Source organism: Triturus cristatus, chromosome 7 (genome assembly GCF_964204655.1).
Source record: "Triturus cristatus chromosome 7, aTriCri1.1, whole genome shotgun sequence".
NCBI lineage: Eukaryota > Metazoa > Chordata > Amphibia > Caudata > Salamandridae > Triturus > Triturus cristatus.
The window spans coordinates 1,073,462,912-1,073,487,648 of record NC_140590.1 but is presented as its reverse complement, the minus strand read 5'-3'; the positions used below and the strand labels follow the sequence as shown (position 1 = coordinate 1,073,487,648).

Genomic DNA, 24,737 nt, shown 5'->3' with positions numbered 1-24,737 from the left:
CAATGTACCAGCCATTTATAAGTGGTGGGAACCACTCAGAATCCAACGGTAACAATAACAATAATATGAATAACATTTTTATTTGTAGAATTTGTTGCCAAGACTGAAAACAACAGATTTTACTGTCATGAACACAATTGTACTGATTCTATAGACTTTTCAATGATGAATGATGAATGATGATGGGCTAGACCAAATGCAACAAGTTTAGCATCAGTGGCCTACAGGTTGTGCACACGTTTCTTGAGTCTGGTGCAATAACGTACTATGATATCTCACTGCATTATCTATCAAGCATGGATGAATGTTAGTGACATTATGAATGTTATAGGCAATGTGAACCTGGGGCCTTCTGTGAAAGAGGGGTATAGTTAAGGTTACCAAATGACTCTATTCCACAGGATACTCAATGCTTCTTGTCCTGTGATGTAATCTTATGTTAGATTAGTTTAATTTATGACACACACGAATCACCCCGGAAGGGATACCTCATTGAAGCCCAGATCCTAAACAGACTCAAAACTACTAGACCACAAACAGCTCTGTCTTAAGATGTTTTCTAAAGTTAAAATGATCAGTACAATGACGTTAAGTGGAGCGGAAGCTTGTTCCAATACAGAGGGGCTAACTAAGAAAAAATCCTGATCTAATTGAACAACTTGCTGAATGCTGGGACTAGTATTCTTGTTTCACATCCGTTGAACATCAAGGAGTAAAGTACTCAATTTGGATGGTTTGTACCCCAAGTGAACATCGGGTGACCTTACAGACCGCTTTATGTGGATGACTGAGGTACAGATACATGTGTGCTGTGGCCTTCCTTGCGATTGTGTGTGCAAGTATGACTACGAAGAACCTCCATTTGGCAAGTTAGTATCAGCAAAGGTCTAAGAATGCTGTAGAAGGCAGTGAACCAAGGGAAAGAGATGCCAACACAAATAACAAAGAACATATTTATTCTTAAACTGGAGCACACCAAAGAGTCAGCTATGCAATTTCAAGATAACTAAAATAAACTTTTATCTGCCTGCTGGGTTACCTCTATTTTCCTGCTCTGAGAAAAGTAACAACAACAGACAACAGACTCTGCAAAAACCAAATACATCCTGGCTTGGCACATTACGGATAAAGCAAATTATCATCTGTTTATGTAAGCTAGCAGCTAAAGTAGAACATAAGACAATATTTTTGGCGAGTGCTACCACAAATCATGGCACGAACGTGGATACTTGGTAGGCCCTAAACTAAAGTTAGTTGCGAAAATGCAAGAAAACAACCTTGTCTTTTTTTTCACTAGGCAATTTGACTCTCGGAAATTCCTGTGATGCAGGCATGCGTACTCACCATGCTCCCTCCTGTTCAATGTACAGTTGTCTCCGTTGACCATGCTGTCTGAATCTGAGGTCTGCTTCTCATGGGACAGTCTCTAAGGTGAAGAGAACGGGATAGTGGGTAAGGACAGGTAAAGGTGGTTAGAACTAAGATCAGTGTCAGATGTGGAACTATGGGAAAACATCTCTGCTTTGAACTTGGATGCCAGCATGTTTCTAAGCAACTGGAATCTATGCAAGTAGTAGCCTGAATCTGGACTTGCACAGACTTTTCCTGTCTGTAAGCTGAGAGCACAGATGTTCTCAGTAAGCTTTTACAGGTGGTGGTACTTGAAAACAGTTCAGATGTTGCATCATTGTACTTAGTATCAAAACTAATCTGTTTTTTAGACACTGTTGTGGTAGATTCTTCAAGGACCAAGATATTGGTTTTGCATGACCCAATAGAGTAGAGAAGTGTTTGGAACCCAATGGTATAGATGTCTGCAGGGCCGGCTTTAGTGCTGGTGGCGCCCTGTGCGGCAATGTTTGTTGGCGCCCCCCCAATGACCACCTCCACCACGGATTCTCTCACTAGCACCCTTTAACAGTGACAAAGTCTCCATAACCACACTCTCTCAGATGCATTGAATTAGTTATATAGCGCCACTCATACCAGTGTAGGGTGTCCAAGCACTTTGCATCACACGCACATTACACAGAGACAATCAATCATACGTGTGTAAATCAGTGTATAGGAAATGTTACATAAGCCAAAGGACTAAAAGTGTAGGAGTCACATGTGATCCATACTGGTAGGCAGTATAGTTTAGGAGTGCTTGGTGTGGAGAAGCACAAACTCAGAGTCGAAAAAGAAACGGCATATTTGGGAGTTTTCTTTAATAATAAGAATCGATTTCTAGCCAAATTAACCCTTCTTGCAACATTAATCAATGCTCTAATAATGTAAACTTTGCAGTGTGTATGCAGTTCTAGGCTGAAAGTTAATAGCTCACTGTTCTATATTAGGACTTTAAGTTATAAATTGCAAGTAACAAAAGGATGTCTCTTTTGAAAGCAGTAACCTGCTGATCTGTTTACATCATACGCACTCTGTAATCTACTTGGTACACGTACTTTGCAGCAGGCATATTAACCCTCTGCACTAACTTCACCGAAGTCAAAACCTCAACTATGCAAAATGCTGAACTCTCTCCAGGAAGATAATTAATCACACGAGTTATCTTGACATTTATGCGAGGCCTGGTAATTGCCGGGGGAAAGAAACGCTACAGCAGGTGCTTCAAAAGCATAATAAACTTTCAGGCGCCCCCAGGAAGCCAGCACCCGGTGCGGTGGCACCGGTCGCACCACCCTAAAGCCGGCCCTGGATGTCTGCTTTGCAACTGGCAGCATTGCAATGTTTTGATGCCTTGGGATGAATGTTCCTGACGTGGCATATCTATGTGGGTGAAAGTTGTCTTGAGCAAGTTGTCAGAGATGGTGCTTTCAAACTTAAACATGCTTCTTGGCTGATCTTTGTGAGCTTGAAAGCTGATATTACACTTATTATACCTAAAACCATAAAATAAAAAGTTTTAAAAGTCTTAGAAGATATATCTGCCCTTGAAAAAATCAACATCAGTCTCTTCATCTGTTAAAAGGTATCAGATAACTCACCTACTTCCGTAAAAGAATACTCATTTTTGGAAGACCCAAAATCAGCTCGGGCTCCCTCCATAAGCAGGTCCCTATCTGGTCTCTGATCAGATGCAATGGGATACGCAGAACAGCATATTTTATACATCCCTAGGTGGGAAGCTTATGAAGCCTTGAACCTTGTGTCGACAAAGTTCCATTCCAGTTCCACACCCAAATGATAGCAATCATGCAATTCTATTCAAAAGAGCCACTTGTTTCACCTGGATACATTAGAAAAAAGCTATATTTACACGACTAAAGCGAAATTCCTCAAAAACGTGACAAAGTTGTGGGTTTCCATGTCTGCAATGATTTCTTCCCTAAAGCCACCCATGGTTTCAAACATGATTGGAAAAACAGGAATCTTACAATATTCTTGTGTTGCAGGTGCTTTTGCGGCAAATAATTCCCTTTTGAAAAGAAAAGGCTTTGATTCCGAGCCCAACAAGATGGAATAATGATGCACGGCATGTGGATTTATAACAGATTCATTCAGATTATTGGTAGTTTGTTATTTGTAAATGAACATTGTATTTCATTATTATATCCTTCTGTAGCACTTGGGTCTGTGAAAGTTGTCTTTGCCAGTAACTGCTCAGACTCCTGGGCTTAGCTGTGAAGGAAGCAGTCGTAGTCCTGCCTCTCTGTTTTTATCTTTTTCAAATTGGTATCACTTGCATGCCAGACATCAGCCCCATTCAAGGTTCCAAATATAAATGAGGTAGTAGTGTTCCCTAAAATGGGTGAAGAACCGCACATCAATGGAACCAAGTTATTAAGAACAGTAAAACAGTTATATGTTGATGTAGGCAATACAGTATTAATGTGGCGGGGTGCTAGTAAAGCTATAGCACTTACTACCCAGAAGTGCTGTTAGCAAGTCGATAGGTCGACTAGTCCGTACAAATGTTTAAGAAAGAATCAGCTTTGAAGCACACCCTTAATATGAAATAAGGATAAGAGTCTATCAAATAAATCTAAGGTCCATTTCCTTCAGATGAATGTACAGGTTGTATTAGTCTCTGGAAGATTCACAAATAGAAATGACCGAACAGGATGCAGAAGTTGGCAAGGTTTTCCAAAAACTCTTCTTTATTGATTGTGGGCCAGTTTTCAGACAAACGTCCAATATCCAAGGCAGCCAACACGTGTTTCGTCTGTATTAATATGGGTACACTGACTTTTTCAAGGCTCAAATTGTAGTCGGCTAGTCCACAAATCCAGTTCATTAATCCAAGTAAGGCATCAAATCAAAAGACCAACTCCGTGGTCCAGTGAATGGTAATACGCATGGATTCAAGATAATGCTTGAGTTGGTATGAGGGTGTGTGATAACCAGTCCAAACAATTTAAAGGGAAAACACCGCAATAAGGTGTCAGTTGGTACAGAAACCAAAAGTAACCTTGAGTCGTTGTAGGAATTAGTAGAATCCAATCCAAAATGTAACAGGTGTACAGCAAAAGCTGCTTTTCTGCGTTACCAGACGCTTGGTGCATAGACGGATCACTATTATCCGGTTTCTCAACTATCCCACACCTTATTGCGGTGTGCTGTACACCTGTTACATTTTTAATTGGATTCTACTAATTCCTACAACGACTCAAGGTTACTTTTGGTTTCTGTACCAACTGACACCTTATTGCGGTGTTTTCCCTTTAAATTGTTTGGACTGGTTATCACACACCCTCATACCAACTCAAGCATTATCTTGAATCCATGAGTATTACCATTCACTGGACCACGGAGTTGGTCTTTTGATTTGATGCCTTACTTGGATTAATGAACTGGATTTGTGGACTATCCGACTACAATTTGAGCCTTGAAAAAGTCAGTGTACCCATATTAATACAGACGAAACACGTGTTGGCTGCCTTGGATATTGGACGTTTGTCTGAAAACTGGTCCACAATCAATAAAGAAGAGTTTTTGGAAAACCTTGCCAACTTCTGCATCCTGTTCAGTCATTTCTATTTGTGAATCTTCCAGAGACTAATACAACCTGTACATTCATCTTAAGGAAATGGTCCTTAGATTTATTTGATAGACTCTTATCCTTATTTCATATTAAGGGTGTGCTTCAAAGCTGATTCTTTCTTAAGCCCCATTCAAGGTAACTGCCTTAGTACACTGCCATGTAAAGGACACAAGAGGGCACCAGATCTCTACAAATGGCCTTCTTGACCAGGTGGAAGGCGCACTCATGACCAAATGTAATTTTGTTTGAGGCTCCGACAATCTTTTCACAAGAGCTACTTGTATACTAGACACAGAACCTATTATTAAGCCACGCCTCCTCCACAGAGCTGCTGAGGCAGCAATGTAGACTACACACTACAGTTCCATACCTGCCACTAAGTTGAGCTAAGTGAAAATAAACCCAGGGTGTACTAACTCTAAGTTGTGAGTGTCTAAAACAAAACACTCTTGAAGTGGAAGAGTAGCTTATATCATTGCACGTGTAACACTCATAAAGCGATCACTCAGTCACACTCACATCACAATGAGGCTCGACCTGACACCTTCTAAAGCTACTCCACAGAAGCTGGGGAATCAAACTCAGTTGACAAAATATAAGGTCTGAGTCCTGTTGGCTTAGGTTCTGAATTTAGGAAAAATTAACCTGGACGCTGCTAATTTAAATGCCATCCCCACCACTCAACAGGGTGTGTTGTCCTGGTGAGTGTCTTAGCTTAAAAAACTGACAATGCCTAAAACAAACGCTCTATAGGGATCATTGGTTGCCATGAAACTACATTAATTCCAGTAAACGGAAAGGAATCACATAAACGCGAACAGCGTATCATGACAGATGACACGTTTTTTAGGGGTTTTAATACATTTTATATGGCAGATTGCAGTGGCCCTGCACCAAGGCTAGAAATAATGCACTCTCCTAAACAGACCTGCAGGTTCCATCACTTATCATGAAGGCTTACCTTATCTAAATCCAGTTTGTACCGAAGCGCTGGGGAACTTGGAGCTTCTGTTCCGCCAAGTCCAGGACTACATGGACTGCTCACCTCTCTGATCACCTGCAAAGAAAACGTTCTTGGTCATGCACGGGATGTAAACACTGCGCTTTGATTCTCACAACTATAGGGGTGCACGGCATTGGGGTTAGGCCTCTAGAGACAGACGGGTAAGACATTCTTGCTGAAATTCTGTCTGAGGCACCTAGCACAGGGCATCAGAATGAAGCATGTAAAAAGCATCTGCTCTGGGCCTGAAGAACCTGGCATTGGATCTGGGTACCAGGTGTAAGATGGCCAGGCAGGGCCATCCTTTTGTAAAATAACAAATGGATGAGGGAACCCAGGTCTTTCTGAACAGCACTGCAAGGAGGCAGGTTCACTACTGGGCTTCCCAATTATCTAACCTGTTTATGACTTAACGCAGGACACTGCTGTCGACTGACCCATGGTTTCTGAAGTGGATTTAGAACCACCCTGTTCGAGTGAAGACCATTGATAAAAAAAACAAGATTCTTTACTGCTGAGAATGGACTCTAAGAAGGACTCAAATGTATCAATAGGCTGGTGACTCTATTCTAATTTCTACTGTCTGGTTGGTAATGAGTTATAAATGTGTCCTATTGAGAGAAGCACACACCACTGCAGGACTGTTGTTACAATGTCACATGACATTTGTTCTCCAGAGTCAAGGGCGGTACTGAGTTGCTACCATACAGCATATGTGAGTGGACACCAAGTAAGTGGAGAAAAAAGTAAGCATTACATTCTTTAGAAGAGGATGAAATGGTTTCAAGGTCAAGCACAGGTGTGCCAGACAAACTTTTTTAAAATGGTCATGGATGCCCCAACCTTGTCCCTGTATCCCTTGCTCTTTTGTAGGATTTTCTACTGTCTTTTTTCTTGCAAAGACTCTTTCGAACCGCACTGTGAGTTGTACAAGTGGCAGCCGTAGATCTCAACCACAAATAGGAAGGAAATGTCCACTTGCAACTATAGTTGAACAACCACAACTTACAGCCAACCATGCATCTTCAAGCTAAACACTTAGTCTTATTTATAATATTTTGCTGTAGGGTTGTGCCGCAAGCCTTCCTGCTGCGCTGCCCTGCGGCAAAAGAAAAAGGCAGGAATGCGCCGTATCCATGAGGTACGGTGCATTCCTGTCCTCTTTCACAGCGCTGGAGCACAAAGGCTGCCATGCGCCAACGCAGGCACTCTTGCGCCATGGTGCAGGGGTGTCTGCGTTGTAGAGATGATTGCTTTTGTGCAGGAAGGGACACATTCCTGCACAAAAACAATCTAAGAGGTGATTTCCTCTTTCTATGTGCGCTGTAGAAGGCAGCACATGTAGAAAGAGGAAAAACGAAGAGAAATAATGTTAATTCTCCACGTTGCGCCTCCCTTATGCCTGCCCTAGGTAGGCGTAGGCTTTTGACACATTCCCAGGTTTACAAAGAACATTGTAAATCTGGGAATGTGTCAAATGCCATGGGTGTTACGTGGGAACACCCACTGTAACGTCCATGGCACACCTCCTCATCGCAGTATGAGGCAACGCTGCAACTTGCGCTGCATGCCTCACACAATATCAACAAGGCCATGAATAGACAGGCAGGGTGGCTTTACATGTCCTTGTAGATATGGCACAAAGCAAACACAAGGAGATGATGGACGGAGCGCTAAAACGTTTCAGACACTCTTCCCTAGTCACAGATCTGGGTTGAATCCATCATGATTCTTTAGCACACTTCGCCTCCCCAGTTCAGACCAGCTATATGCAAATCAGTCTTGACCCTGTACATCATGGGAACAGTCTAGCCTGAACTGCCCAGCCAGGTCTTCCCTAGACCGGAAACAAGCATCCTGGGACCGGTTTCGGGGTAACACCCTTTATCAGCCAGGGTAGCTTGAATCCACTCACAAAGTAAGTAAGGGACCCCTGTCTGGGTACGCCCTGCCAACTTAGGGCAAACAAAGCAAACACAAGGAGATGATGGACGGAGCGCTGAATTCACCAACCCAGTTCAGATCAGCTATATGCACATCAGTCTTGACCCTGCGCCTCATGGGAACAATCCAGCCTAAACAGCCAAGCAAGGCCTTCCTTGGACAGGAAACAAGCATTCTAGGACCGGTTTCAGGATAACACCCCCTCATCAGCTAGGCTAACTTGAATCCAGTGGCAAAGTGAGCAAGGGACCCATGTCTGGGTATACCCTGCCAACTTAGGGCGAACAAAGCAAACACAAGGAGATGATGGACGGAGCGCTGAAACTTCTCAGACACTCACCCCCAGTCACAGATCTGGGTTGAAACCATCATCATTCTTTAGCTCACTTCGCCACCCCAGTTGAGGTCATCTATATGTAAATCAGTCTTGACCCTGTGCCTCATGGGAACAGTCCAGCCCGAACTGCCAAGCCAGGTCTTCCCTGGACCGGAAACAAGCTACCTAGGACCGGTTACTGGGAAACACCCCTCAGCAGCCAGGCAGTTTGGGCTGGACTGTTCTCATGAGGCTCAGGGCCAAGACTGATTTGCATACAGTTGAATCTGAACCGGGGTGGCGAAGTGAGCTAAAGAACGATGATGTATTCAACCCAGATCTGTGACTGGGGGTGAGTGTCTGAAAGGTTTCAGCGCTCTGTCCATCATCTCTTTGTGTTTGCTTTGTAGATATGGCACTGCATTGTGTGCCGCCGGAAGGTCAATAAAAGTGATGTTCCGGCAGCACACAGGGGCTTGTAAGTGAGGCCCTTACCGATTCTTAATGGTTTTTCATTAGACTGTGGTATAACACGGCTCCATTGATTCCTATGGAATCTACCTTTCATTCTGATTTTTAGACAGAGATGTTTATGCAGGGCTAAGGATGCTCTTGGAAATTTGTTCTCTGCAAAGTCTTTTTTACCTTTTATAGCCTTCTGCTCTCATCCTGCTTGGTCATCGATTATCAGTAACAAAAAGAGTTCAATATTAACAAACTAACCTGGCTGGACATTTTTACCTGTCCATGGTCTACTAGCTTCGACCTTGAATTTGATCATTTTTCTAACATTGAAGCAAAGATGATTATGAAGCTCTGTGTGAGCCTCCTGCGGCAGCTTGGACGAGAGCACTCTGGAGTGCAGAAAGAATTATCCATCTTTTCCCTGCCCTTTTCTACCAGGACCACCATTAAAATATACGTAACATTTCTATTAATCTCAATGAGACTGATATGTGTCAAGAGGAACCGCTTTGCTTTCCTCTGATGAGTGTTTGCATAATATACTGCTAGTTTCCTTTCTCACCCCCCATTAAGTTGGTTTTTAATTTGAGCCGTCTGTGACCCACAGTCTCTATGAGGGTCTACGGCAAGGTCACTCATAACGAGTGAAATAGCAGGCTGTCCACTGTACCACTTTATAGGCTCCCAGTGGCAGCTTGCTCGGAACAAGGGTTGTGGGATGGGAGGGGGGTATTAAACAAAACTAAAAAACTAAAAAACTTACCCGCAGTTGCACGCCTCTCCTCCTCTGCTGGAAGCACCGGAATCACTCAGGCTTCCGGGCTCTCCCAGCCAATCACGACACTGCAAGAGAAGCGTCGTGATTGGCCTGAGCGTCCTGTTTGGACACTCAGGAAGTGCCTGGGTTGGCTGGGCATGTTGTCCACGGGGCTATGCAACACAGCCCAATGGAGAACATGCCAAGTGCGCATGACGGTTTAGCCAGCGCTAGAGGGCTGGCCAAACTGTCATGTGCACATAGAGGAGTGCAAACCACTCCTCCCCTGCTCTGTCGTCAGAGAGCCAGCCCCGCCCGACTCCCACACAGAAAAAGAAAATGATAATAACGTACTGTTATTATCATTTTCTTTTTTTCACTGCTGCAATAGCAGTGGGGCGATGCTCCTGCCTGCGCCTTAGCGGAGGAGCTGCCACTGTTAAGGCTCCAATTGATTAAGGCACCAATGTGGAGCGTACAACAGCTCCCGGCATGCAAACCATGAGGGGGGAACCAGCGCCGCCTTGAGTAGAGGAAATGACATCTTGAGAAGCACAACATTACTGACGAAAGGGAGGCTGCACTGGAATGGAGGACACACATGGCCACATACTGCAAGGCACTGATCAGAGCATGCAACACTAATTTGAGGAGGCAGGAGGTGGAGGTACTGCAGTGGGAGAACAGTACCGTATGGCACTCAGAACCAGTGTAAGGGAGCTTGCACTGTTGTGTGCAGCACAGCACTGCCATGGGAATTACAAAAGAGCGTAGAAATATAGCAGTGGTAGGTGGGTGAAGAGGAAAGGGGAAGGCGTACAGCTCCTCGGTCTTCGCAAAAGGTTAAAAGGTCACCTTTAGCCACTCCTCCGCTTGCTCTTTGCTCTGCACAGCCAGAACCAGGGCCTCCGCGCCCGGTGGAGAGAACCGGAGCTCGTGCTTCTTACGCCGCCCGTCCTTGGGAATGTAGGTGACGCTGCAAAGGTTAAGGGGGAGCTCCATGTGGGGGTACTGGTCCTTTGAACTCTTGTATAACTGTGGAAGGAGCAAAGAAGGGAGTCTGTTAAGTCGTTCACACCTCCAGGAATACCCTACACCTTTTCCTTTGTTTACAGAGACATATAACAAGTGCTTGCCTTGGCTTCCTGGAGTTAACTCGTTACTAGAAAAAAAGCAGTTAAAGAACAGTCCAGAAGAGGGCGCTGTGCCCATCTTTCTTTTTGTAACCTTCTCTCCTGGTGCTGGGGCTATTGGCTTCAGTTGTGCTCATGTATGAGTCTATCAGACCCTCTGACCTGTTTCTGTGTGTGTTCCTATTTATATGATTTACATTGCACTGTCCCCTTGAATTCCTTCATGCTGTGGCTACATCCACTAATTAACGACTTTTATCAATGAAGACACTTAGCAGGTGATGAGAGCTAAGTTATGACCCTTCAGATGCACTCTGCTAGGTTAAGATTCTCAGGCAGCAAGTGGTTTAAATCACAATTACACTGTAGCACCATGAAGATGGACGCAGCACTCTCTGACGCATTTATAGGCATTTGATGGCCAGGTTGTAGAAAGGAATACATAGCAGAGAGTTAAATAAAAGGCAGGGAGTGAATTAGACTGGGGCCCCCCTTCCTCTCAGCTGGAGAAGTCCGTGCTCCTAGTCGAGTCTCTCTCAGGAGAAATAGGCAGAGCTAGTTGCACTTGGTAGGTGACATGACACTTCTTCCTCATCTATAACAACAGATTTTGCTTGAGTGGCAGCACAGGGGCCAGGCATCCTGGGCTCTTTGAAACTGGAGCTACACCTTTTGGAGAGGGTGTGCAACGCTTACGACTTGTATTTCACTGACAATAAAAAAGAAATAAGGACTGATTTGTTACCTCATGATTTATGTAACGTAGCAACACTAGTAAGTGGCGCAAAATACTGTTTTTCTCTTCACCCAGTGTACGTTTCCTTAACTACGAGCAGCTCCCTGGATCGGACACCAAAGGGGGCCCTGCAAGATTATGTGAACTTAAAACAGTGCCCGAATCTCCTTGTCACCAGTTGTTTCCTTTCAATCACACCCAGAAGCCTACCTGTGTCTCATTAGGAGTACACTAGCTTTAATGTACACAAATGCAGACACACGTCTCATCAGTAACATGTTGTGCTTGATGAACATACATGCAGACATGAGTCTCATCAGTGGCTGGTTCTCTTTCATGTTCACATGCAGACACACATCTCGTCTGTTACATGTTGTGTTTGATGTACATCCATGCTGACACATCTCGTCTGTGACATGTTGTGTTTGATGTACATCCATGCAGACACATCTCGTCAGTGATGTTGTGTTTGATGTACATACATGCAGACACACATCTCGTCAGTGATGTTGTGTTTGATGTACATACATGCAGACACACATCTCGTCAGTGATGTTGTGTTTGATGTACATACATGCAGACACACATCTCATCAGTGAGGTTGTGCTTGATGTACATCCATGCAGACACATCTCGTCTGTAACATGTTGTGTTTGATGTACATACATGCAGATGCACATCTCATCAGTGACGTTGTGCTTGATGTACATCCATGCAGACACATCTCGTCTGTAACATGTTGTGTTTGATGTACATACATGCAGACGCACATCTCGTCAGTGACTTCTTCTGATTGGTGCACACACAGATCTCTCAAACCGCGTGCTCTATTTGGTGTACACTGGGGAAATGGTTTTTGTGAAACATGCAGGGAAAGAAGGAATGACTACACCTCAATAAGACCGTGTTCTCTACGGTCAGGCAGCGCTTATTCACTCACGCCACACTTTCTTTACGTTTGTTTATCTCTGCACTTTTACTTGGATCTCAACGTTCTCTAAGTTTATTGGTGGGTCAAAGGAAGGAAAGCTTGTCAAAGTGATATCTGGCACCTACTGAGAGAAAAGAGCAAGGACTTGTCTTCAGAGAGCAGATCTGAAGTTGTATCTTAAGTAGGATAGAAGGCTCTTTTTAAATTAAATAATAAATGGTGTTCTATCCAAAATAGCAGAGAAATCAGGGGTGTCGCTGTCACCCAGGAGTGCGTGGGGCTCAATGCCCTCCAATTACATCTGTCTTTTACTATCCAATGGGCACGGAAAGCAGCATTAGGACGCTGCGGCCGTTGCCAGACCACTGAAAGAAACCTCTCAAAAACATGTCCTCCTTGCAATATAATAGAAGCTCAGGTCAGAAAAGGCTAACATTCACTTTCCTATCTGCACAGGGTAAGTGGGTTCAATAGCACGAAGGGGCAACCTTTGCTTGCTTATTTTTTAGAATATTTCTGCTCCAAATTCATTCATCCTTGTGTTGAAGGAGGAGAAAACATGTGTGAGCTTTACATCACCTGCCACTTATAAATGAGATATCCAATAATTTCCCAATTTTTGGGACATTGAGTCCTGGTGTGCAGACACACTAAAAACTGGAGACACAGCTTTATGTGGCACAAAAACAAGTCTCGCTAGACGAATATTTTCACTGCAGCACAGGCATGTGCACCACACACAAATACAGGAACGTGCTCCTGTGTCTGTGCGCGTGTGCGCACGCACACACCCACACATTCTCATGTACGACAAACACACACACACACATACTTATGCATACACACACACCTCTCTAGGGAGCTGTTCTCTATGACATACATGCACACACCCATAAACACACGTACACACGTTTTACGAGGCAGTTCCCCTCCATTATATAGATATGTGTCACCATGAAGTCTTCACCCTGCTGTTCACACACATTCCTCACCAGCAGCTTGTTCTCCTTGATGACCGTCAGCTGTTTGGCCCACTGCCCAAAGCGCTTCTTGCGTAGCAGGAAGGCGCATATCCTGCAGTCCCGCACCAGGTCCATGGAAGCTTCTTCTGATGGCCACTGGTGGGTTGTCCGCTGAGCCTTTCCATCCTCATCCTCTTCGTCATATGACTCGTAGGAGCTGCTCATTCCATCGGAGTCATCTGCAAGGAAGACAGTTTCAGGGGTGAGGGATTATCCCATGGGAATCTCGTTCTACAGCGCAGCCAGTGAGAGTTAATACACGCCAAAATGACGAGGGATCTTGGCAATGTGCCGCAGTATCTGAACCAACCACCCCAAAGGAGAGGATGAGCCACTGACAGTCTACCTCAGTATCCACAAGATGTAGCCCAGATATGCTAAATCGCCTCTCACTCTAAAAGCGAGGCAGACATCAGCAGTCTTACCGACTATTTCTATAGTTAGTTTGGTGACATTTTAGCTCTGCGGACCTAAAAAAAATAAGCCCAAATTCTCTGTAGCTTTATGCCCCAAATGTTACAATGAATATCAAATTTTCTATATAGATGGCGAGAAAAAAAAGCCTACAACTCACTTAGAGGTTTGTCTCAAGAATGATGAATAAACCGCGGCGCCTTGCAGGTCATTGTTTTTAAAAGCCGAAAGAGTTTTCGAGTCAGTAGAATGTGAGGTGCTTATGTCTGGCTTGGGACTGTTTCTTTCACAGGATCCCTGCTGGTCTTTCTTAAGCATTCAACTACTGAAAAATTTCTCGATTCCCCTACCACCAATCATGCCTCAGCATCATAGGAAGTCCCCGCACCCCCACACCTGTACTGACGGGCAGCATCGGTACCTACAGGAGACTTTTGTCTCTCCATTGATCCTGGTCACAGGGTAGTTGTTATCAGCATCTTCATAATATCCATCTTCAATAGAGTTGGGGGGACTGGAGCTATCTGTGGAAAATTTAGTAAAGGGGGATACAAAACCATTAGGATGGGATTCAGCAACCACAGAAAACGGCGAAAGACAGACTTCACCGAAGAAAGAGAGCAGAGGCACAGAGATAAGATATTTTATGACTGAAAATTAGCAGGGTGGAGGATGGAAGAAATAGATGGAGACTGAGAAAGAAGATCAGAGACTAAATGCTATGAGGCACCGCTATACTAATAAATAAACAGCAGAGCACACGAATAGTCCTTTCAAATGAAGGATGCTAACCAGAAAGACTGAGCACCAGACAAGGGTTGGCAAAGCATCAGGAAGATGATGGGGATGAGATCCCCAGGAGGTGTGAAAAAAGAGATCAGCATGCCTATGAAAGAAGAGTTGAAGCAGAGCAGAGTCCAGAGTCCAGAGTGGAGGTGTTCCCAGGATCCAGACTGTGGAGTCAGAGGGGAGGAAAGTCAAGAGAACACAAAATAGAGGAGTACTCCTCTGAGACTCGGAGATAAGAGGACAGAATGGAGGGGTGAAATAAAGGAGCAGTAAACCTCAGCTAGTGAGATGAGACAGCAGACTGCACAAGGAAAAAAAATGAAAAAGGCACTTCTTGATAGAGGTGAGCAACCTAAATATTGAAACCAGAATATTGATGGCACACAATATCGAGAATAAAACATTGAAACTGAATTATCAAAAGGTAAGTACGTTTAGATTTTCTATACCTAACTTCTAAAATATGAACAGTGTTCATATATGTATATATACCTTCAAGGTACGTAGATGTGAAGTTAGGAATATTAAATCTTCACTTCCCTATACGCACCTACCTTTCAATATTCTGTCCTCGAAATTCTTGTACCATGATATTCTGGGGGACGATAGTCAGTAGTAAAACGCTTGAGAGCAAGACCCGAGGGCATAGAGTGTCAGAACAGGAGATCCAAGGGCAGAGCTGTGGGAGATCTCAGACTACACCGTATAACAGCGGGTAACCATAAATCAGATGGTACAAGACAGTACGGTACTGTATGAGAAAGTGAGATGGGAAAGTAGGCAACATGAGACGGTGAGAAGCTAGCAGGGGAGAGTGAGATCAGAGAGCAGAAGATCTCATAAAGTGAGATCAGAAAGCCTGGCAAACTGAAATGGAAAAACAGGCTTATTTTGCGAGAGATCAGGGAGTCGAAAATGCGAGAATGCGAAAATGCGATAGCGCCGATTGCATGTGATCTCAGAGCACATGGTTTTAGCGTGGAAAACAGCAATCAGATGGTGTCAACAAGATTAGAATGATCTGTCCTTTCATGTTCAGTGCTCTGTTACTCTATCTATATTCACCCTCTACAAATACAGATTCATGTGTGGAGTCTAAGTGTAAGTGTTCTGGAGGCAGCAGGGTGCAAGGAGAGCATTAAAGGTGGAAGCTTCGAGAAGATGTGAAGTCGACTTTCTGGCCAATGATGATAGAAACATGGGGAGCCCTTCAAAGGCAAGAAGTGAAGAGGCCTTCCTTGAGAGCGAAATCTGTGGGATTTATGGTGTCAGGAAAATCTAGAGCAGACATTTCCAGAGCAGAGGTGTCAGGCAGTGCAAGCGTAAGCATGAGAAAGCAGAAGATATAGAGCGTGGACTGAGAAACACAACCAGAACAAAAGCTGGAACCCAGAGGAAAGGAAAGCACAAATCAAAAATGTGAGAGAGCAGAATCTTGGAAGTGAGAGATGAACAAGTGCATGGATAGAGGCAGAGGCTCGACTCGATGCATCTGCGACCAAGGAAAGGTGACTCGGTGCTCAGAGCACCTGAAATGAGATAGAAGGCATCAGGAGAAATATTGGAAAGTGGACAAGAGGACTTTGAAGAGTGGGAGATAAGAGACACCAGCTGCAGGCATGGAGCTGGATTGAATACCTCCTTACAATGAGGGAAGAGGGAACATGAACCAAACATCACTAGTAAAACAGCCCCCACTCACGGTTTCTGCCACAGATGTTAGGATCTGAGCACCCACCTCCCATCTTCAATCAAGCAGACTTTCCTTACTTACAACATCCAAGCCTGGAAGGCGGACTTCAAAGAGATCCTTGTAGTGGGGGCTCCATGCACAAATTACATCACTGCTTGCATCATCATGATTTCCTACTTATCCACGTGCATCCATTTCAGGGAAATATGGCTAGTACTTATCCATCTCAAAATCCACTGAGCGTTAATGTATGTCAGAAGTATCCCTTCCAAGGAAAATTTGGGAGCAAAATTGCAATACTAGAGGTTAAGACAGCCCCATGTTCCTGTGTGAATACCACCTCCACAGAAGCAGAGCGCACGGTGGAGGGCATAAACAATGATCTCCCTCACCCACTAAGCTCCAGCATGTATGTGGATGGTATGTAGTTACACCCTCAGAGGACAGTGGTTCCTGTGAGGGGTGCCGGTTCCAACAAATGCAAAAACAACAGTTGATGGACAGAATGCAGAACAATGTCATACATTCACCCGAGTCCAGAGATCTGGGCCTAAATCCATCGTTTTTTTGCTCACCATGCCATACCAGTTTGAACCCAGCCATGTGCAAATCAGTCTTGAACCTGTGCCTCATGGGAACAGTCCAGCCCGAACTGCCAAGCCAGGTCCTCGCTGGACTGGAAACAAGCATCCAAGGACAGGTTTCGGGGTTTCACCCTCTTCAGCCAGGATAGCTTGATTCCGGTGGCATGGAGAGCACGGGACTCACGTCTGAGCATACCCGTCCTACTCGGGGTGATAAATGCAAAAACAACAGTTGACGGACAGAATGCAGAACAATGTCATACATTCACCCCAGTACAGAGATCTGGGCCTAAATCCATAGTTTTTTTGCTTCTTGAAGCCCCGAAACCGGTCCTAGGAAGCTTGGTTCCGGTCCAGGGAGGACCTGGCTTGGCAGTTCCGGCTGGACTGTTCCCATGGGGCACAGGGTCAAGACTGATTTGCATATGGCTGGGTCCAAACTGGAATGGCATGGTGAGCAAAAAAATGATGGATATAGGCCCAGATCTCTGTACTGGGGTGAATGCATGATATTGTTCTGCATTCTGTCCATTAACTGTTGTTTTTGCATTGGTTCCAACAAATGGCACCCTTTAGACAGAGAGGTACTTCTGTGGGACTACCTCATCTTTATTGACCTAGCCAGTTACGGAGCGATGGTTCTCCTGGGGTTTTGGATCTAAGAACATTGCACAATGGGTCTGGGCGCATTTCTATGAAATAACTTATCAAGGTGGAAGAGGTAATCTTTTAGAGGCTATTTTCGTATGAGGGGAAAAAGCTATGGGAGGGGAGCAGTGAAGAGGATTGTGATGCTCACACAGCTTGCACGGATTTGTCCTATTGTTTAGTGTGAGCACTCGTGGACTGTCCTCATTAACAAACCATTGACTTGCATACACCTCACTTACATAGAAGATACAGACTTACTGAATTCAGCCTTTTCTAAAACAGGCACAGATGTCACCAAAGACAGGGAAAACATGCTACTGTACGCTCTTATTAAGAAGGAAGGCACATGTTTTGTCTTAGAAGTCCCAAGTATTTCAACGCCAGTGCTGGCCTTTTACTTAATGTTACTACAGGTATTTACAAACATCCTCTAAGGATGCAATGGTGATGCCTGAAATGAGCCAGCTTTTTTCTTAATCAGTGAGTTAACATCTGTCCGTTCAATATTCAGCCACCAAACATTTCGTCTTCCAAATATGGATAGAATATGTACATATAGTCTTAAATGCCAACAAAGCACCAACCACCACCAACCCCCTGTTAAGGTAAGGGTTCGAACCAGGGATTTAAGTGGAATGAAAAACTAGTCCCTCAAAGGGGTGTGGCCTATGTAATTAAGGCCGTGGCTTAAACAGGTAAGCTAAAAATCTGTGCTTAGCATAGTGTGCCACCAAGCTGGTATTTTGCTGCCTCTTTCTGTTATAGCATTCAGCTACAGTACAACTGACATTACACGTAAAACAAGCTAGAACTATTGGCTTTGTCAATGGTTATTAGTTGCATAAGGTAAATAAGTTACAACAGTGACTCTTTTGTATATAGTATTGAAAATAGTTCTATTCTGAAATGACGACACTGTGAAATAACTATTACGAGTTTCTCTCAAGTTACATCAAAGGACAGTCAGTGAAGCTGCTGAGCTAAGGTGTTTTTTTAACACTCTGAGGTCAAAAATGGAGAGCCCAGACAAGGACCCGTCTCAGCACCTGCGTTTTATAATCGCCAGTAAGGAGCACCGGCGGGACCCGGCCCAATTAAAGCCCTAGGTTTAACTGTGACCAAATGCTAACAATGACAACATCTGCAAGGGACCTACTTCCTAAAATGACGATTCGCACAGTAAAAACACTTCTCAAACGCCATCGCTCTCCCCTGCGTCGGTTGTATATCCCGCCCATATAGCGCGCGCGGAGGGCGTTAAATGGAACTTTTGGCTCCACTCCTAAGCTGTGCACCCACGAACCGTTCCTACCGGAAAGAAAACTGTAAACGGAAGCGCAGCGACATCAGAGAGGATGCAGCCGGGAGGCCAGGCATCCTGCTCGTCAGCCAGCCCTGGCAGGCAGCCGCTCACGCCGCAGAGGGTCACGGGAGGGCCTCACTTGCCCCTGCCATGGAGTGTCCTTCCAAGAGGCGCGGCCCCGGAGGGCCGTGGGAGGCCCTCCTCAGAGGATCCAGCCAAGAGAGCCGACCCCGGCAGGCCACGGGGAGGCTCTGTGTGACCTGCCAAGAGGCGCGCCCCCCAGCGGGTCACTCGAGGACTCTGCTATGAAGAGGCGAGGGAGGACCCTGCAAGGCTCCGATCACTTGGACCCGTGCCCGGGAAAGGGGGCACCATCGACGCTCCCCCAAGGTCAGGGCATCTCCTGCGCAGGGGGCGCTCCCGCACACTCCCTTCTTCGAACAGCAGGCCAGCAGCTCCGGCGCAGTGTCTGCGGGACCCTTGCCAAATGTGTCCCTGATCTGCAAATTCCCTTCTTCAGCACTGTTTTTTCCTTGTCCAGCACACACTGACAACAAGAGAGTACTAATGTAGAATACTCAGGGGAATACTATTCAGAAATCAGGCAACGCTGCGCAGCAACTCACCTTGCTGCGCTGCGTGATAGGGAAAGGGCAGGAACGGCCGTACGTAACAATATACGCCTGCGCCGTGCGTAACAATATACGCCGCAAACCTTTCATTTCCCAGGACTGGCGCACAATGAGCTGCCTAGCACCAACACAGGCACCGTTGCCCAAGGTGCACGGGTGCCTGCGTTGTAAGCAGGATTGTTTTTGTGCAGGAAGGGACTCCTTCCTGCACAAATAAATCCCCTGAGGCATTTTCCTCTTTCTAAGTGTGCTACATTCTGCAACACACAGAAAGAGGAAAAAACTAGCAGAAGTAGACATATTTCTCCTTTACGTCTCCCCTGTCTTGCAATTATGACACATTCTCAGGTTTGCCATTGTTGGTAAATCTGATAATGTGACAAAATTGATTAGTGGATGCATGGGAACACCCACGCTCCACCCATGGAACGGCTCCCTGGGGCAGAGTAATGTAATGCAGTGATTTGCGCCGAGTTGCTCTGGGTTTATCAAGGCCACGCAAGGTGGCCTTGCGGTGCTTGATAAATTCGACTTAGGTTTTGCGTCGCGTGTTCTCTTTTTTGATGGAGCCCTTTGCGTGGCACAAGGGCAAAGCAAAACCTTAAAAAATATGACCCTCAGTGCGGCCTCTGCGCCTCAGAGGCATTACAGACAAGTGTAAGCAAGGAAATGGGCTCTCTGGCAGCTCTTTGAACTGTAAAATGCAGCAATAATTAGAGGTCTTGGGGCCTCTCGGGCCTTTAGGCCCAGGTGCCCCCACACCTGCTGCACCAATGAAAGCTACACCCCTGTACCAAACACCTGGGCACTGTTTGATGCCCAGATCATTGCTATACATGGAACTGCTCTCTCCAAATGAGCTGAGATTGCAATCTGTTCTCTAAAAGCACAGAACAACCTCAAGTCCTGTGCTGGCAAAGGAAATATGTAAATAAGGCTTCAGTGCCCCACATAGGAGTAGTAAGCGCTATATAAATGTTGCAACCAAATACAATATAATGCCCTTAGGTTTAATATCAAATGATCAGTGTTTGACTAAATTGTAGCTGCAGTGGAAGCAGCACTAGGCTGAAACGGCCAACTTGAGGGTCCTTGTAATCAACTCAGCGAACTCCCCCAACAAATTATGCTCCCCAATCCACTTGTGTTCCTTAGCACACCCTCTTGCTCTGCTCCAGAAACCTCTCAACTGCCTGCCCTCAGGAGTTCCCTGAGCCTCCCCCTAGGAGCCCGGATGCTCTGGGACTGTCCGCTGATGTTACATGTTAGGAATGATGACATAGGACAGAGGGCCTTTTGAGCCCATCCGGTGCCATGGGGCAGCGGGGTGAAGGCGGGGCACCCGCCGAGACAGCTCCACATATGGGAAGGAGATGAGTCTGATCTGTTTCCGGGAAGAGCCTACAAGAATGGATATGGATGCTCCCATTTTGACAAAATCTTTGCCTGAGGGAAGGATTAAAGCTAATCAATGCCCCAGACAGGCAGTTGGTTGTTGGAATCTGAACAGCGAAATCAATGACGAATATTCTCCATTCAGGTTTGAGGTCAGCAGCTTTACATGGTGCGAGCAGTAATAAGAGTATTACAGCATCTCCAAGGAAAAACGCAGGGTCGGCTCATCTAGCATGAAAGGTGCAACAGAAATAGGGACTCTGCGGGGCAGATTTACAAGAAGCTGTTGTATCTGTAGAGATGGGTCAGTTTCCCTGCGCCAGCCTGTGATACCCTTGCACCACCATGGATCCGCCATATTTACCATACGGCGCACCATGGCACAAGGACTAACAGATACGTCAGAAATTCTGATGCATCTGTTGGCCCAAAAATCATGCTTGCTAGAGTCGTGTCGCAAGCACGACGCAACCCCAGCAATGCATGTTGAGGCCTATACTTATTCTACTGCGTCACTCCTTATACCTGCTTCAAGCAGGCAAAAGGTTTTGACGCAGTGGCGTTCTAAAAGTGGCACAATGAAATCTACACTCACTGCGTCACTTTTACGAGGATTTCCTGTGTGGGAGCGCCCACCCTGCATACATTACACCTAACGCAGATATGATGTGACGCAGGGCTTTACAACATGACGCATCTCTCTGGATGCATCACGTTGTAAATTGGCCGCATTGTTTATGCTGCCGCTGCGTCACAAAAGTGAAGCAACAACGGCGGCGGAAAAGTGTCGCAAGGGGCTTGTAAATCTGCCTCTGGGAGTTCTGTAATACCAGCAACCCAATTTAGGCAGAGTTCATTCCATGTGCAACAAATCACTATACCAAGGACACTCCATAGTGCTTACTCAAATTCTGCATCTGTGGCAAAGTCTTCAAGGATACAATTTGTAGAGTGAATGTCACAGAAAAATGCTACTTAAGCAGTAGAAATTTGAGGTAAAGGTTTACAGCTTTTGATTCAATAAAGTAAGACCCAAGCCATTCCGGAATAAACAAAAACAACAGCTTCCACATGTTGCGCTCTCAAAGGAGCATAGCTTAGTCAGGACACGGACAGCATACTAGTGAAACCCAAACTCGCAAAAGCTTACGGATGACCATTGACAAGTAATTTGTATCTAGTTCGCCCTGACCAGTGTGAGAGGAGGAGTGCCTCTCTCTAATGACTATGCTGATGTAAGGTTAATTTTGGGTACCAAGCGCGTGTGTGTCCCTTGTGCCATCCTGTGTGTTAGCATGCTCGCTATTTGTTGTAGAGGTGGCTGCTATAAGTTGGGACACCTTCCTAAACTTGGGTTATTTTACCTCACCAATTGACCATGCTGCATGCATGCTCCAGCAGTGTGGACAAGTGACATGTCTGGCATGGACCTGCTGCACTCGGCCGCCATGTAATTCAGTACATGTGTGGTTTGTTGCTAGCAGGTACTTTGCTGCCGCCAGAGGTTGAGCTTGGGATGGTGGTGCAGCCTGTATATTTCTGCAGCAATAATGTTACTTTCCCTTCCCTTTGGGTCCCAACCATGCATTACCGATTTTTTTTTTCAAATGCAGGATAATTGGCTGCCCTTATTTGCTTGTCATTTCGTAGATGTGAGGCTTAAGTGCTGGCTCCTGTTGCTGTGATGGTGAAAGACGTCAGGTCATTCCCTTTCTGGTACTTCTTTTCTCCTGCATTGTCTTTTTCCCTTTATCAGCCATTTTTTCAGACACCATGCCTCTCACGTAGTTGCTGCATAAATGGGGAGTTCCTCTGGGGCACTCGCAGCCTGTACCCTACCTGGTGGGCCCATTGGTGCTGCTTTATTGCATTGCGTGGCCGCAGGGCTCTTGCACTGCTGCTCTGTCCGCAGTGAAGATGTGGATAATCCATTTACCTCCAAGCCGCTAGGACAGTGTTGGCTGTGGAGATTCGTCCTTCTCAGCTCTCACATTGTCCGCACGCTCTTTAACTCTCTGGCAGGAGTACACTGGAAGGTGGGTCAGACTCGCCTGTGTCTGATGTTGCAGCTGTCCCTTGCTCTCACTTCTGTTGGAGTCGTGTTGGTGATGCTACTGGACTTGCCTCTCTTGTGCATTTGTTGGTGTGGTTGTTGGGTGGACTTGAATCTCAGGCTTCTCTCGTGCAGCACTACCGCCTCGGTCACCTTTGGTGCATTTTCATGTCCCTATTGTCAAGATCACTGGGTTTTTGGAGCTGTGCCCTGCTGTCTCTTCCCTTGGCCCCCAGGCCGGCTGAGTGACTGTCCAGGAGGAACTGGTTTTGCCGTATGTCTTCTAGAGTGCACAGTGGCTACAAGATGGTGGGCGCTGCTCTAGGCAGATGCCGGCCTTTGCAGTGACCTCCGAGCTGGGCGGGGCGGGCAGTGTCCTCTTGTGTTGCCTACCCTGCTGTTGAGTTGTTTCATATTTAGGTACAAAGATTTTAGTCACAAAGTGGGGTAGAAAGTGTTTGACAAATATTAAGGAGTATCCCCTCTTTATTTTGGGTTTCAATCTTTTTTTGGGAGTTTTTAAAATAATGAACACTGAGCGGGTGCAACGGCCAACATGCACTCCCGCAATCCCCAACATTACATCAACCTTAGCCTATCTTACCCCTCTTTTTCTTTTCAATAAATGTACGGTATCAATCTTGTAGCATTTAACACCATGGGCCACACGGTGTGAACAGCCGATAGACCTCATTCTAGGGTTTCTTGGTGCGACGTGGGCTAGGTGGCTTTGGAACCCCTATCTCAACTCCTGGTGAGCTACTGGTAAAACTTGTGCTGCACTCTGCCTTCTTCCTGCCAGCGAGCTTTGTCCTCCTTTGAACTGCAGGGGCCATTGTATGAACTTCTACACACCACTCGCAGCCGGACCTTTGTATAAATGCTCAGAAGCGTAAGGTGACACACTTCAGACAGAAGGAATGCACCCTGGGGTTCCTGAGAGGCTCCCATTTTAGGCAGAATACATTTAAGTAAAAAAGCATCAAAGCACCACCAAGACCTTGGGGGCTGGTGAGAGTTGGTTGCAATAGTGCCAACATTTCCCAAATCGATGCGAATGGTCGCGCCAATCAGAGACAAAAAAGCCATCATTTCTAGAACCGCATGTCCTGAAAAGGTGAGTTGAATTAAGGAAGGTGTGAAGATGTGACTGACAGGGAATGTGGGAGATTTCTTATTAGGTTGCTGCTTTTGAAAGTCCCGTTGGGCTGGGGCAGAATCAGAGTGTGATTGAAGACAAACAATGTGCTTCTATTGCTGGTGGTCGGGGGGATTAAGCTGACTGACAATTGTACTCAATTCCTGAGATTTGGATTCCTGAGACCGTGAATAATATCTCCAAAAGGCGGGGTCGGAGGGGATGCTGGAGGGGGGGGGGGGGGGGGGTGGGAGGGGTGCTGTGCAACATCTGTGAACGAGGAACGAGTGTATGAGAGCTGGGAGTGCCTGAGAAAGTGGGTCGGTCTGTCCTTCCTGTGGGAAGGTGTCAGTTCTCAGGGCTGCAGAAAGAGGGAAGAGGGCGTGAGGAGGGGAAGGAAGCTGCTGATAGGTGGAGCCCATTAAGCCCTGGCCCTGTTTACACAGCTCCTGACACATTTCCCCTGCTGTCACTTAGAGTCAAGCATTATAGAGAGAGCTGGGTAAAGGGAGTTCAGTTCCCGTTATTTTACTACGCCATGAATCCCCTAAGGTCTGACTGCTCTTAGAAAGACCTCTGCCCATCCCTTCTCAAATCCCCACACCCCGTCCTCTGAAATACCCCGCATCCCTCGAGAGTCCCTGACCTGCCCTCTCAGAATGTCTTGCAGGTTGTGCTTGTTCCAGTGATCTCTCAAAATCAAACCACAGGACCCCAGTTCCAAGTTCTAGAAAGTGTGAGGGGGATGGGTGACATTTAAAGGGAAACATTTTTAATGTCATCCCCACCCA

General features: G+C 45.8%; 1 protein-coding gene across 4 annotated transcripts in view; it reads right to left on the bottom strand.

Annotated features, from left to right (window-relative positions):
• Nucleotides 1–24,737, bottom strand: part of AFAP1L1 (actin filament associated protein 1 like 1) — a 275,377-nt gene that overhangs the window by 74,661 nt on the left and 175,979 nt on the right. For 3 of the 4 annotated variants that reach the window (XM_085618165.1, XM_085618164.1, XM_085618163.1), the window contains exons 6-10: nucleotides 14,134–14,232; nucleotides 13,265–13,473; nucleotides 10,328–10,507; nucleotides 5,949–6,044; nucleotides 1,345–1,426 (exon numbers count right to left, since the gene is read on the bottom strand). In XM_085618165.1, coding sequence (XP_085474291.1) covers nucleotides 1,345–1,426; nucleotides 5,949–6,044; nucleotides 10,328–10,507; nucleotides 13,265–13,473; nucleotides 14,134–14,232 — 666 coding nt within the window. The remainder of the gene's footprint in view (nucleotides 1–1,344; nucleotides 1,427–5,948; nucleotides 6,045–10,327; nucleotides 10,508–13,264; nucleotides 13,474–14,133; nucleotides 14,233–24,737) is intronic. The other variant, XM_085618166.1, reaches the window with a different exon arrangement.